The sequence below is a fragment of the Strix uralensis genome, chromosome 6 (genome assembly GCF_047716275.1).
Source record: "Strix uralensis isolate ZFMK-TIS-50842 chromosome 6, bStrUra1, whole genome shotgun sequence".
Lineage (NCBI taxonomy): Eukaryota > Metazoa > Chordata > Aves > Strigiformes > Strigidae > Strix > Strix uralensis.
The window spans coordinates 30,390,861-30,405,245 of NC_133977.1; the positions used below are offsets into that span (position 1 = coordinate 30,390,861).

The 14,385-nt window shown below is 39.6% G+C and overlaps 1 protein-coding gene across 1 annotated transcript in view; it reads right to left on the bottom strand.

The window, feature by feature from the left end:
- CNTNAP5 (contactin associated protein family member 5) overlaps nucleotides 1–14,385 on the bottom strand; it is a 294,672-nt gene that overhangs the window by 128,592 nt on the left and 151,695 nt on the right. Inside the window, exons 8-10 of the mRNA XM_074873542.1 lie at nucleotides 9,133–9,397; nucleotides 6,343–6,492; nucleotides 5,049–5,220 (exon numbers count right to left, since the gene is read on the bottom strand). Of these exons, the coding sequence (XP_074729643.1) occupies nucleotides 5,049–5,220; nucleotides 6,343–6,492; nucleotides 9,133–9,397 (587 nt within the window). The remainder of the gene's footprint in view (nucleotides 1–5,048; nucleotides 5,221–6,342; nucleotides 6,493–9,132; nucleotides 9,398–14,385) is intronic.

Consider the following 14,385-nt stretch of genomic DNA (forward strand, 5'->3'; position numbering starts at 1 on the left):
GTATCTGTAAAGCCCCTAACACGCTACCTGCAGGTGAAGGACGGGAAGCCTGGCCATACACTTAAAGCTAGAAACTTAGTGGAGCTCAAGAAAAGGGTGTGAATCCCTTCTGACTTACAACATCTATGAGAAACCAATGACTCTTTCATGCTGCTTGTCACCTCCCCATCCCTTAACACTGACGTCCTCCCTACAGATGCTACAGGGTGAAAGACAGAAAGAATTATTCTGTCCTTATTAGACTTTTTTGCAGCTCAGGTTTTCCCGTGGAAGCTTTTAGGTTTAATGTGTCACCCCAGAAGATGCCTCCCTTCCCAAAAAACACAGTGAAAAACACCAGGAGCGAGGGCTGTACGGTCCCTGTAGCCATGAACTTAATCTATATCACTCTGAACTGAAAATAAATTCAAAAAGCATCTGCATTTATTTGTTTGGCACTATGTCTGATGGCTTTTGGTTGGAGATGGTCAATGTAGTACATGTACTGCTGGAAAGACTTCATAGATACTCAAAGATATATCTTTCCCTCCACAACAAAAAGTCTCTGAATTCTAGGGCTTCATGGCACCTTCACTTCCAGACATCTCTGCCTTGTAATTTTCTGTTCTGTACCATGCCATAGAGGGGAAATGCCAGCATGCTGTAAGAAACTGTACTTTCCAACTTATTAATTCAGTGTAAAGCAAACAACCCCTGATGTGTACCTGCACTCCTAACTGAGCAGAAATCCTGAAAAAGCAACAAAGAGGTATAAAATTAAATCCACTTCCTTTTAAATAGGGAGCAGACCTCTATGGCTTAGCAGGATATTGTCTCATTTTTTCTTCACATTTCATTGGAATTGGGGATAAATGCATTATAGGAGCTATGACCCCTAACACTTCATAACAGGAGAAGTGTAAGCACCACACTTTGCAACATCCTCAGAAAAGACTGAGCAATCTGTGTATTTGGACAACCACAGCAAATATACATACTACGAAAAAAAGAAAAAAAAAAAACAAACTGGATTAACAGCAGGCAGGCAGTAGGGATAATGCCAAGATTGCTACAGGAAAAATTGCTTCCTCCTACAGATTCTACTTTTCTGTTCCACAAGGCATTGGGAACAGTTTGCAGGAACAGCTTTTTCTTGAAGGAGGTAAAGAAGGGAATACAGCATTATTTTGCAGGGCTTGTGGAGCAGACACAGCTCTGATATGAATAGATTGGGGATGCCTCTCCTTGCACAAGATGTGTCACCTAAGGACAACATGTAGATACTGTACAAGGGGATGTCAAGTCAGAGATGACTTGATATGCAGCAATAGGAACACTAGTGATTCTGGCATTACAGCTGAGAGCTAGAAACAAGCAGTCTCTTAACAGGAGATGTTGCTAACTAGCCTTCTTCCATCATTGGGACAGTCCATATTGCTGTGTTCAATTCCAGGCTGCACAACATCTTAATGTCCTACTGAAAGTACAGAAGACATGAGTTTTCTGTGTGTTATCTGCTAATCCTAGTTATTGCAGATACATCCTGAACTGCCCACTCAGCCAGGACCAGAGCAGCTACTGGGTGGCCTTGTTCACAGGCTGCAAGGAGCCTCTGGAGGTCTCTACCAAAAGCCCCTTGTTCAAAGCAGAGTCAAGAACAGGGTCAAGTTTGCATGTGTCTCCAAAACCGTCTTCACTTGGCACTGTCTCTCCAGCCACTAAATGGAAAGAAGGCAAAACTCTGTATATTTCTATGGACATCCCCATTTTTGTGTGCTCTCTGATATCTCAGCTAGTGACAAGGCATTTATTTCCTGAGAAGTAGTCACTGCAGGATGGAAATAACAAATACAGGGAGACAGAAGGCATTCATGCCAAGTTCACTTGAGCACACATATAGTTCAAATACTAGAGATGAGAGATGATGAGATATTAAGGCTTAGTCCCTCAGATGGCTCCCTTTAAATTAATGGAGGCTCATCACTTTACATATAGAATCCCGGTGTGTGTGTTTGGCGCGGGGGGGATATGGTGTGTGTATAATATGCTTACACAACTATATTCTCTCTTGAAAAACATACTGCCAGCATCAATAGTAGTCCCAGTTTATCATACTTCAAAATAAAGTAATTAACTCCCTTTTTAAGAGCAGGCACAAGTTGCAGTGAGCTGCCTAACCACTGTGTTCAGAGCCCAAGTCTGAATGAGCTTGGCCTACAAGCCTGTAACAAATAAACTGCTTTCTAAATAGAATCATATTCCTCAAAAGAGGTTTTTTGCTTAGATAACTAAGACAAATGTCCCATTTACATGTTAATTAAGCTACACAATTCCCACATGCGTTAAAATTACAAAAACACGTGCTTTACAGTGCACACAGCAATAAATCTTATAATTAAGAAAGGGGAGATCACATTTCTCGAAGAAGATGTTTCTACAGTGTTTTAACACTCCTTATATAGAGAGAATGAGCAGCTGGATACTGCATGCCTGGAGCCAGACCCCAACCTTCCTATAGTCCAGAACTACTGTGATACAGATCACAAGTTGAACTATGGTGACCAGTTGAATTACAGTAACTTGAAGTGTCAGACATTTTGTGCAATGAACCAATTTGAACAAGATCTGAAAACATACTCAAGGGTACACCATGCAGACTGGACAGCAATACAGTCTTTAGATTTGAATTCAAATCTCCTGTTCCCCCAAACTTTCCATCTGTATTTTTCTGTAACCAACTATGCCGTAATATAGGCTTGCAGAACCTAAAATTTAAAAAAATGGTTAGGAGGAATACACTCCATGAATACTTTCTTGTTCACTCTTTCCCCAGCTCACCCACTAGCTTAGGATCAATTGTGTTGGCAAAATAACATAAAGGATTTGCCTCTTGTCTGTATTTTCCTTAATTATTTTCTTTGAATTTCATCCTTCTTTCCAACTGTCCCTTGCTGCTATGACAACTCTTGACTTCACTACTGCACCAGCAGTACTTCGCCCTGGGAATCTTTGAACAACTTTTGTAACTTTCTGAATTCAATTCTTTAAATTTAACCCCTCTCAAGATTGTGTCCCAAAGGTGTAAAATGAGTAATATGATTTAGACAAAAAAAATTAAAATCCTTCCTTCTTCCCTGCAAAACAGCTTCAGCACAGTTTTTGGAGTTGCCAGACAGGGAGAGAGTGCTGGGTTTTTCACTGAATGAGAAAGTTGCAATCTCCATGGTGCCAGTGAGGCTCACACCCTTTCAGGACATGGCAGGTTTCTCTCTTTCCCTTCAGCGCACCTCCACTGATACACCAAATCCAGCTGTAAGAGACTCACTTTTGCCAATTGTAAATCAAATTCTTTTTTTCCTTTTTTTAATCTACCTTGGGTTTGTGATCATATCTACTATATGATCTAGGTAGATCATATCTGCTATATGATCATAACTACTATAGATTTACCTAGATCATGTAGTACAGACACATAAATTAATGCTGTCCAGAGAACTTCATTGGAAGAGAGTGCTTTAATCTTCACTAGATCATGTATAACTTTTGTTTACATGTCTGATATCTTCAAGGCAATGATTATGTAAAGTACCACCATTCTTATTATGTTTGGATCCTTGCCCTAAATAATTGTAAGGTATGATCACAGACTGCTGCTTGTCATCCTTAGGATACTGAAGATGAGGAAGACACTCGCACTAGTACCACAGATTTACACTTTAGCCTGGACTTGGTGACAATGAAGGCACTGGAGACATTTCACAGCACCTCTGCATCATTACAGAAGAGTTCTCTGTTGTTTCAATATATAAATATACAAGTTACATTTGAATGGCCCATTTGATCTTAAAGAATCTGTTTTTCCAAGAAAACAGAAAAATACTTTCTCTCAATTCTCAGGAAAGTCTACATTTTACTTTCTTTTGTTAAATCAGCTGCATCTTATCAATTCTGTCTTTCAGGCACACCAAGTGTGAAATTCATATCCCCTGAATTCAGTCTTTGTTAAACATGGAAACAGGTTTGATCATCAGAGTCAGTATTTCCTCCTACAAGTTAACAAACATGAACACACAAAGACGAGCACAATGGTCTCACATAACAGGTTTTGCCCACTTTTGAAAAGATTGTAGCTGGTCCCTCCTACAGTAAGCAATAATGGAGATTGGCCTTCAGCTCCACCTAAGTAACATGTCTGAAAAAATTACATTAAATGCTTAAGCTCCTAATGCATTTCCAAAATATCCTTACTACTCCCTCAACTATCTGAAGTACATGAAATTTCCTGCAGTTCCATTTCCATTTTTCAGAACTTAGCTAGATTAAAAAAAAAAAAAATCAGAGCCTATTATTCCACATACTAACTTCAAAGTACACATTTTCAGAAATAATTCAGAAATATTTAGACACTAAAAATCCAGAGGAAGCAAAGGAGAAATTATGAAATACTTAAAAAAAAATTGGTTGCTTATTTCCTCTCTACTCTTTATGAGAAAATGTGGGTTTCCTGTCAGGTTTCATCTTAGGAGGAATTCAGATCAGTATTTAAACTGAAATGTGTCTCTGGTAGATACAGACATTTCATCATTATATTGTCCTACTGAATGGGCAGTATGTCGCATGAGGTGTACCGTATCTTCATGATAAACGTGCTGTGCTGTAATGGCTAACAAGAAAAATTGTAAATGATCTACTTAAGCAAAAACAGCTAATATATTAAGGGGATGACATGTTCTGATGAATCAAATAATTTTTCCTTCTCTTTCATTTTCCTGTAAAACTTCAAAGCAATCAAATATTGTTTATGCATAAAATTTAATCCTTTCACCAATCTGTAGTTTGATTGAATTTGCATACTCTATTTGCTACAAGTCAATGTGAAGAGAGCCTCATGTAATTGAAGCTATTTCCCCTCCAGTCCTCCTATCTTCGCTGTAATATTTTCCATTAGTAGCTCTATTATGCCTAATATCCGTAATGTTGTCAGATTAGAATTTTCACTTAATGCAACCTGTATTTATAAACCACTAGGATGAAAAAAAGAACAAATACAAGAAAGAGGAAACAATTACCTGTCTTTGATGCCACACAGATCAATGTGTAAATCACTAAAATTCCCCAGGGAGCCTTGCTGAACTAAAATTAGGTCCTTGGGCTGGTTATCAATAAAGATGAGCCTCATACAGCCTTGAAAAGCAGTAACGGGATTTAAACATTGGGAATCAGTGAAATTGTCAGGGCACCCTGTGGAAAAAAGAGAAGAGGCAGAGAAGAATATTGGAATGTTCATCTGTTTCTGCTGGGATTTCCTGATGCAAGAACTAGGAGGCTCATTATTCCAAGTGGTTTCATTCCTTGTGCTACACAACCTTCTGTGCTATAAATGCTTCAGTAAGAAAAAAAAAAAAAAAAGAGAAAAAAAGAGAACCCACTAGAAATATCAGAGTATGAGGTTTTCACATGTGCTAAGCAAAATCAAAATTCTTTTTCCATCTTCTTTAAACTCCACAGTCGATAGCAGCTGACTCCCATAAAAAAAAGCTGTGCAAATTGTAAAATCATTATGGGTTACACTCTGCTGCTGAGGCAATGCACAGAGTAAAAGGATGAAATTCTGTGGACAGCAAGAAAGAAGCCATTTGTATCTGAGCTTCCTCAGTATTTGGCCAGCTCTGAGATCCAAAGCCTTCTGTGCATCCTCACTTAGTGCTGTATCCAGAGGGTTCATCGAGATCAGAGCCTCACTACAGTAAGCACTACACAGAAATATATTAAAAAGACAGTTGATGACACTCCCTTTATCTAAATTAATGCTTGCACTCCAAAAAAGCAGAAGGCAGTATTTTTCAAGACTGTTCTTTCCATTTTCACGATTGAGCTAAACCTACATTCATTTCCATGAAAGCACAGTACCTAAATACCTTTGTAGATCTGAGCCATATGTCAATTAAGCTCTGAAGTCTAAAGTCACTGAGCCTGATCAGGACAGTGATATCTACAGGAATATTAATAATACTCATAGTCCTCAGACCTTTTAACTAGAAAAAACACTTGTGGCTAAGATAGCTATGTAGCTTTTGCATGTTTTGCCAGCTAGATGTAGGTACCCATTGGCTACAACTACCAGTAGTCCACTTTTACAGCTGTGTTAGCATTTCTGCTCCTTCTCTCTCTGTCAGGGTTGACCAAGACCCTTTGATCTTCCCACAGTGCTGTATGCATTGCAGCTCAATAGGGGGTCTAAAATCAGTTATTACAACATTTGCTCTTAGCTGCAAACAGAGTGCACCTGGGGAGACATCAGTGGTGAGCACCTGAGGATCTGCATCATGAAAACCTGTCCTGCATCTGTCTGAAACAACCCACCTCCAAAATAGTAGCTGTTCCCAGAGTAGATCCTTGAGACAGTGGTTGCGTGGCTAGCAGTGGCAGCGTTGTTGTCCAGTGTCAGGGTAATGCGATGTCTTCTGGCATTGATGTTAACAGAATGCCAAAGCCCATCGTGGAGATTGGTGCCTGGGAAAATACAAGTGCAAGGAGTGAAAAAAAGAGGTGCAGGAGACAACTGTGTTCTTCAGGCCTCCTTTTGCTTCCAACTTGTGATCATGAATGTACAGTTGATCCCAAAAATGGGAGAACTGGCAGCTGAAAAGAACTCATTACCTCTGGAAACAAACTGGTGTAGAAGAAAAGGCCCAAGAAAGGGAAAGCTTTTGAGAGTATTTAAGGTGGTCATCTTACATTTTAATCTAACCTGCTTCTGGTACTGTAGGCATTCATCAAGCTAGTCAGGCCCTTTACCTTTCTGGTAGCACATTATTACCACTTTCTATGTTTTATGTCTATCTTCAGTGTGTTGGGAAATGCTTATAGCTTACAGAAGGACGCAGAGAAGATCTCTATTGAGCTTCTGGTACTAAATACATGCCTGAGATTGCAGAGAATTAGATTCAGTGAGATGGCCATAGCCTGTCTCAGGCTCCAGTATGAAACCTGACAAACTTCAGTTGCTATCAGTAGGATTTTTGTTTCTTAAAACCCTTCAGCAGTAAGTTAGCACACAGACTATCTGATGGATGTACTGAATCCTTATGTTGGATTTTGACATGGGTCTTGTGAGAGCTGGGATTGTTGCTCTGACCAGGAACCTGTGAAGGTACATGAGAGATGATGGTACTGGGTGGCCTCTTTTTCTTCTAGACACTTGTGCAAAGTGGGAAATAACCTCTCTGTTTCCTTATTCTGAAAATCAGTGTTGCATCTCATGGCTCTTGAAATAGCACCGCACAGCTACAAAGAAACTCCACATCCTCTATTCAGACAGCTGTGAAAATCAGTGGGAAAGCTTCTGAGCTCACACACAGTGGTGCGGATCAAAAGTAACCTAATTACAGTTCAAAATACACTACCGTCAGGCTGGAGTCACTGAGATCAGGCACAGACAACTAGTATTTACTCCCCTCCCTAATGGAATACTTTTCGTTAATGTAGCTTTCAGAAGAAACAAACGAGCACTTAGTGACACAAAGAGGTGTGAGAACAGTTCAAAACAAAATAAAAAAATTGTGGGTGCTCTGTGTATGAAAAGCCATTTCATTATGAATTTGAAAATGAGACAATTTCCACAGTAATGGCTGTTAATGCATGCACAATTTCCATAGAATAAGAGGTTGGTTTTCCAGCAAAAATGTATGATTTTTCAACTAGAATAAGTCCATTTTGAAGTGAAATATGTTGCTGAAGTTTAAAAAGATGTCAAAACAAAATAGGTCCCGTTTGGGGCAAAAATCACTCCATCCTTGAGGAAGCATGAGTTTTGTATCTGACATCTGCAGAACATGGCACTTAGAATTTCTGCATATTTTCCACGTGTAAGTAGGCAGTTTAGCAATGTTTTGGATAACACCAAAGGCTGGGCTCAGGTTCATGATTTCAGAACTGCATAAAACAAATACACCCAACCAAATATTGACACTGTCTCAGCTTTGTCAACAATTTAATTAAGATTGCAATAAAGGCTGGAAACGCAGTTTTCAGTGTTCAGCTGCAGCAAGCTAAGGCTGTACCAATCTACATGAATGAGGATAGATGCAGGGCTGCCTCATTTTCTGTCATAAAGGGGAATGAAACACACATGCGGAACAGCTCTGCTTTGACAACTCTGTCAGATTTTATCTCTGCTTCTTTTAATAGACACATCTGCCCTCTTTCAGTCTGTACTGGGAATATTTTAATATTACATATTTTTAAACAGCTGCTCTTTTAGAAAATACTATTATTATTTAGTTCCATCTGAGTTTCATCGGTCTATTACTCATTCACCTTTGGAAAATGGGTATTCAACCTATGCAGAAAATTAATTTCCCAGTCTCCCACCCAGCATGGCTGCATAGCAGCAAGGGATGTGCACAGGCCCTGAGCTAAGAACATTTCTGTTTGGGATGCCAGCATGGCTTATAAGGTCGTACTGGGATGGCAGCTGGGCTACTCTGGTCCTGCCTCTATTGTACAGTCTGAAATTGTTTCCCTGTTTTCTCTGTGAGCCAATGCATATCTGTTCTGGTAAGTGTTTACAAGCAATTTCCCCTGAACTTTAAGTCAGAGAGACAACCCCATTTCACCCTCTTGCATCCCACCAGCTGCACTGCACAAAGCAACTTGCAAACTGGCTAAGGAAGCCAGTGAGGGAGAGTGAGCAGAGGAAGTCCATGGTCCCTCTCTATTCTGAGCATAGCTTAAAGAGAGAGTGTAAAGCTACAGTCAGAGGAAGAAAATCAGCTCTGAGGCTGTCTTAACTTGTGATGGGGAATGGTGCAGCGGCTGAGCTGGCTCCCAGCTGACTTCAGCACAATCTAAGGATGGGAAACAGGAAGGTCTTCATGTGACCTGATTGATGAAAATTTAGTGTGACTGTTTAAGAACACAGAGGCTGAGCTAATTGTCAGGTAGATTGAGTCTGGAGATCTCAGGATGCCAGATTTCCATGCTTAGATCTACCTCAAGCTGCACACAGTAGTTCTATACTAGAAAGCAAGATAAAATTTGAAAAAAGAAAGGAAGATTGGGTGCTTCCTTATTACATCATCCTTTTATCTTGTGGGATTGGACCTTTGTATTTTGAAAGGAGACAGGTGAAAGTAAATAAAAATTGAGTACCTTCACTGATTTCCACTGGGTTCTCTGTCTCTTTCTGAATAAGTAGTGTCAATCTCCCACCATGGAGGTAAACCAAGAGAGGTCCTGAATTTTCAGACAATTCGGTGAACAGAAGTAAGCCATCTTTATTCCATGTTCGAAACTGGAAGCTGACTGACAAACCATCGATTTGAGGAGTGCCAGGTAGTAGCAAGTAGCTATGACTGGTGCTGACAAAGGTGATAGGAACAACTTGTGGTTCTGAGCAAGAAAAAGTCACATTCCCCTGCAAATAATGAAAATCAAATGTAAATCAACACAACAATTTTTTTTTGGTCATCCTAAAATATCCGTAGTTAAATAAGCTGACTGGATTTCTAATGGCCCTCAAGGCCGAAATAGGTATTGTTACTGAGACACAAATCTTTGGAACTCATTAGGAAATTTATCTCTCCATTCTGGGAAAACACATCTGACTTAAATATTTTACTTTCACCCCAAATAAGGGGGATCAAAATTCAAAACCTCAGTTCTTAGAAGGATCTAAACACATCCAAATATCCCGTATTGAGACCATGCCTGGGTGAAGAACGGCTTATTTGCTAGCCCAGACAGACCATCTCCACATGGCCACATCTGCATTGTGTTTCCCAGCACCTCCCACGTCAAGCTCAAGTTTAGCTTTATGTCAAGAAAATCAAACTCATTTGGATCTATGCTGACTTGAGGAACTGACACCGAAGGTACAGCAAGTCTGCTTGCACTTTCATGTGCTGTGGGATTTGATACAAGTGTCCTGCATTGGCTTTTCACTGATGGGACTACAGGGATGTGAACAAGGCAAGCTGCAATTGAAAAAAGCATCCTCCAATGCACAGGGATCCTACCAAACAGACTAGATTTATTCTAAATTGAAGCCAAAAATCAGCCATTAATGACAGTACTTTTTTTCCCCATTTACACCAATGCTACATAACCTTAAAAGCAAAAATTCCCTCATCCACTTGAATCTACTACATGGGGCAAAACACGAGGCAAATTTCCTGGGTTTGTTTCAAATATTCAATACATAGCTTGCAGTAGCAGTACTGGTTATGTTTTCTTTCACCCAGAGTGACACAGTCTTGTGCTACTCCAAATGATAAAAGTCCACTTCATAATAATAATACCAGAATTAGAATTTTTCAGAAATTGTTTCAAAATTCATAAGGAAACTCAGAGAAAAAGTCCCTTGAATAAAGTACTTACAGTGGGATGAAACAACAGTGATGTTTCCTGGGCAGTGCTAGGTCCTACAGTTTTCATGGGGCATTTTGAGGAATTATTAAAACATTACACACACAGCAAGCATGGTGAAATCCAACACTATTTCAATGCCAAACTTAGTTGATTACCTCAGTCATCCAGCCCTGAAATCAACGGCATAATTTGCCCAGAAATGCAGCACATTTACTCAAAGCAGTCAGCAGAATCTGTACGTGCATGTACCATTGTAGTTTGTAGAAGCAATGACTCCACCATTTTGTTCAGCCATTGTAGATTACCCAACTAGGTCATTCAAGCCATGTAATAAAACCTTAACAATATATAAAGCTGAGATGCATTTAAAGAGTCATGACTTTCAAAGCCACTCCAGGAGACTGCTACAGACAGCTTGCTTTGAACTAGGCTGCTTTGCAAAATACCAACTGGAATCTGATACAAACATTGGAGTAAAAGTATTTCTCCATGGTACTGTTTCTCAACAGAGCTGGTAACTCACTCTAACAGGATAATTATAATGAACAGCACTTGATGGATGTGTAGGAAGTTTACAATGCTTGGGGAATTCCTCTCTGAAATCTCAGACAGCTGATGGAACTGTTCCCTATCACTTTCAAATGTCTTTCTAATCTTTGTTTTAAAATAGAAAATAAATAAAGTGCTAGAAGGAGACCAAGTTATCACTGGATGAAACAACCCTTGATAGATACATATCTATATCAAGCTACTTACATATTCCTGGCCCTGTTAGGTGAAGAATGCTACATAACAGATTTACCAATGGCAAAAGGAATGTATGGATATATTATATTAGAAGGAGTTCTGAGATATAATCCAAAGCTTACCCAAACTCACCTGAACATTAGTCAGGTGGGAAGTAGGAAATTTGATCTCAACAGTTAAAAAGTTTCTACTACCTGCTGGGTTCTGCCTGCACAAGAGATGCCACAGGCTTTTTTTTTTTTGTCATTGTTGTTATATTTCCACCTCCATTTTCAACCAAATTCATGACAAATTACAGAAAACACAGTCAGCTGCAGTGATATAAACAAATATGGTTAACTTTCTCTAGAGCTTTTTAAAGGTTTAGACATTTAAAATGCGAAAGAAAAATTTTGTTTGGAATTTTAGACATTTACAGTGATTCAAATAACTCCACACAAAGCAGGAAAACATTTACAGATCTTATACATACATAACACTGGAGCTTGGAGGAAAGTTCAAACATTATCTGAGTCTGCACTGAAGTATCTAATTTGCTTCACTGGCAGTGGGAGGCTGTAACAAAATTCAAGACTGTAGAGGGGAGGATTTGCAACATTCGGATAGGATTTTTGTTTCAGCTCTTTGCAGACAGGACAAGCTATGCCTAGACTGACTTAATGGTGCCAGAGAAGGTGAATGCTAAAATGAAAAAACATGTTTGCAATGCACAACAAATTTTCACATGACCTTAAAATAAGCCAGTAAAGACCTTGTGCAGTCAATTTCAGCTTTCAGCTATTTACAGCAACACCATAGCAAAGTACCCCTGATGCATATGCATAGGCCCAAATATAAGGTCAAATTTCTGTCTGCTTTTGATATGAGGTTCTCAGCACGTGCAACTAGTCCTAAACTCATGGATTGCTGTGACCCCTTGAAAAACTCAGCAACAATCTTGTCTACACCAGCTAGTAATTCATGCCATCCACACAGAAGTCTTGTACTGGGACAGGAGCAGCAAAGAGTGTGAACTGAACCCATGGCCAATGCTGGGACATATAGGCAGCACCTACACATCTCCTCCCATGCTTAACCTGGTGAGACTTCAAGCTCTGTAGCCTCTCCACTGACTACCCTGCAGCAGAGTACGCGTGCTCCCACCTGCCACAAGAACAAGCAGGTGAGAACACATAAAGGCAGTGCTGCAATATTTTGTGTACATAGGATTAAAGGTACATTTGGGGGATAGAAAACAGGCCTTTTGCAAGGGTTCTTTTAACAAGGTATTTTTGTTACTCTTACTCAAGAATTGAGACCTTCATGATGAAAGAGCCAAAACTAATTTTACTCAGAGTTAAAAACTAGCTGGGACATTTGGGAAAAAACGTTAAATAAACCAATTGATGCCATGGGAACTTAAATCAGTTCACCCGACTCATTTAGGAGGGAAACACCTTCTTAAAGCAGCATTCCAGAGCAAAAACAGATGATGTAGTTAATACACACCAGCAGTAGCTGCTGGTGTCCTTACACTGACCAATGCTGTCTACCTTCCTAGAGAAAATAACATGAAAATTTGAAAAAGAAATACGCAACAGCTACTTTGAAAAATGTTCATCCACTGAAGTGGGATAGCTTCCCATTACAAAAACTGTTAAATTTGCCCTAAATGTTATTCTCAAACAAATTATTCCAGCAGGTTCAAGTCAGAAAAGTAAACAGCTCCTCCTAAACCTGCATCTGATCAGGAGCATTTTGCTTTAATTGGCAGCAGTTCTGGAACTCTCCAGGGTACATGCAAGACTTCTGGCAGACACTTGATTTTATAATTGAACCCAGTTTAACTGACAAGTAAAAGCTCATTGGCTAGGAAATGGGATAAGAAGAGTCTAATCCCTAGAGAAAACAAAAGAGACGCTCAGCTCTACCCAGCTGCTGGAAATTCCAGCTATCATGTGGTGTTTGAGAATTCCACTGAGTCCATCATCTCCAGACTGATCAATGACTCCTCTCACAAGCACTGAAAACTTTCCAAAAGAGTTCTTATTGTTCTTACAAGAGAAACCTTCTGAATCTAGAAATGCAACGGAGATATTTGCAATTTGTTCACTGATGACCATGACACTTGCTTCAAGACAAGAGTCCAAGTACCCCAGATTTCTGCAGGCAGGGTACTGGTTGCAGAGGTGGTTATTGTTCAAGTAAGATATTGAATGAACAGGCACAGCATGCTACAGCACTTTTAAAGGAAGAATCAGAGCCTTTCCAATTAAAAAAGAGAATGGAAGAACACAGTTGCTAAGTGATGAGATTAAAAGTGGATTACATAGAAGATCCTCTGAGCCATAAACCTCATCCAAATCTGACTGGAGTCTTTCCAGTGACTTCTGTGGGACTTCAATAAAACCTGCATAACTTTAACGAATCATTTCAGTCTTTTCCAGCCTTTCTTCATGCAGTTTTATGTACTGTTGAATGAAGAGAGAAGACTGCTACAACACCACAGCCTGGGCAATAGGTGACAGGTTTCTGATACATCCCCCTCTCTCTCACAGAATACTAATCAAAAGTAATACATACTTGGGAGATTATTCAAACTGACGGCTGAACTGAAATCCTCAACATTTAGCCTACCAAAGGATACAGGCCAAGATCACAGCTTGAACAGGAAGAACAATAAATGAGTATTTCTAAGCTCTCATTCTACCTGTGGGTTAGAGCATCAAATGGGCACTTACTTTCCTCATTAATCACTCTATGGATATTATCCAATAAAAAGGATATCTTGTTTTCTGCAGAGGATTAGAAAGGAAAATTTATTTCATATGACAGGTAAAGGGACTAAAATCCCAGGCCTGGCTGAGACACAAATGTGGGTAAACTGGCAAGAATATGTCTAGCTTGGAAATTGGAGGACTATTTCTAGCTGTGAAGAGACTGAGGTTACAGACAAATTTGCAAAGAGAGTAACAGAGGAAAAAGGTGACCTCTGGTGCAGTTTTAAAAGGATAAGATGAAAGATTGTCATTCAACTCTGAACAACTGGATTTTAAGAATTGGGGAGGTCCCTTCAAATCCTGTTTTTAAATTAACTGTCTCAAGGAGAACAGATGTCAGGAGACCCACATAGATTTCAAGTACTTTTCAAATCAAGACACTGCTAAGCACTGAATGAAAAGCAAACCAAAGTGAGATATCAGCTCCAATCTTCTGAAATACTGGTGCAAATTGTCTTCAAAGACGATGTGGGAGCACCAAGACACACAGTGTTACTTGCATTAGGACTAGTCCACTGAGTAAGCAACT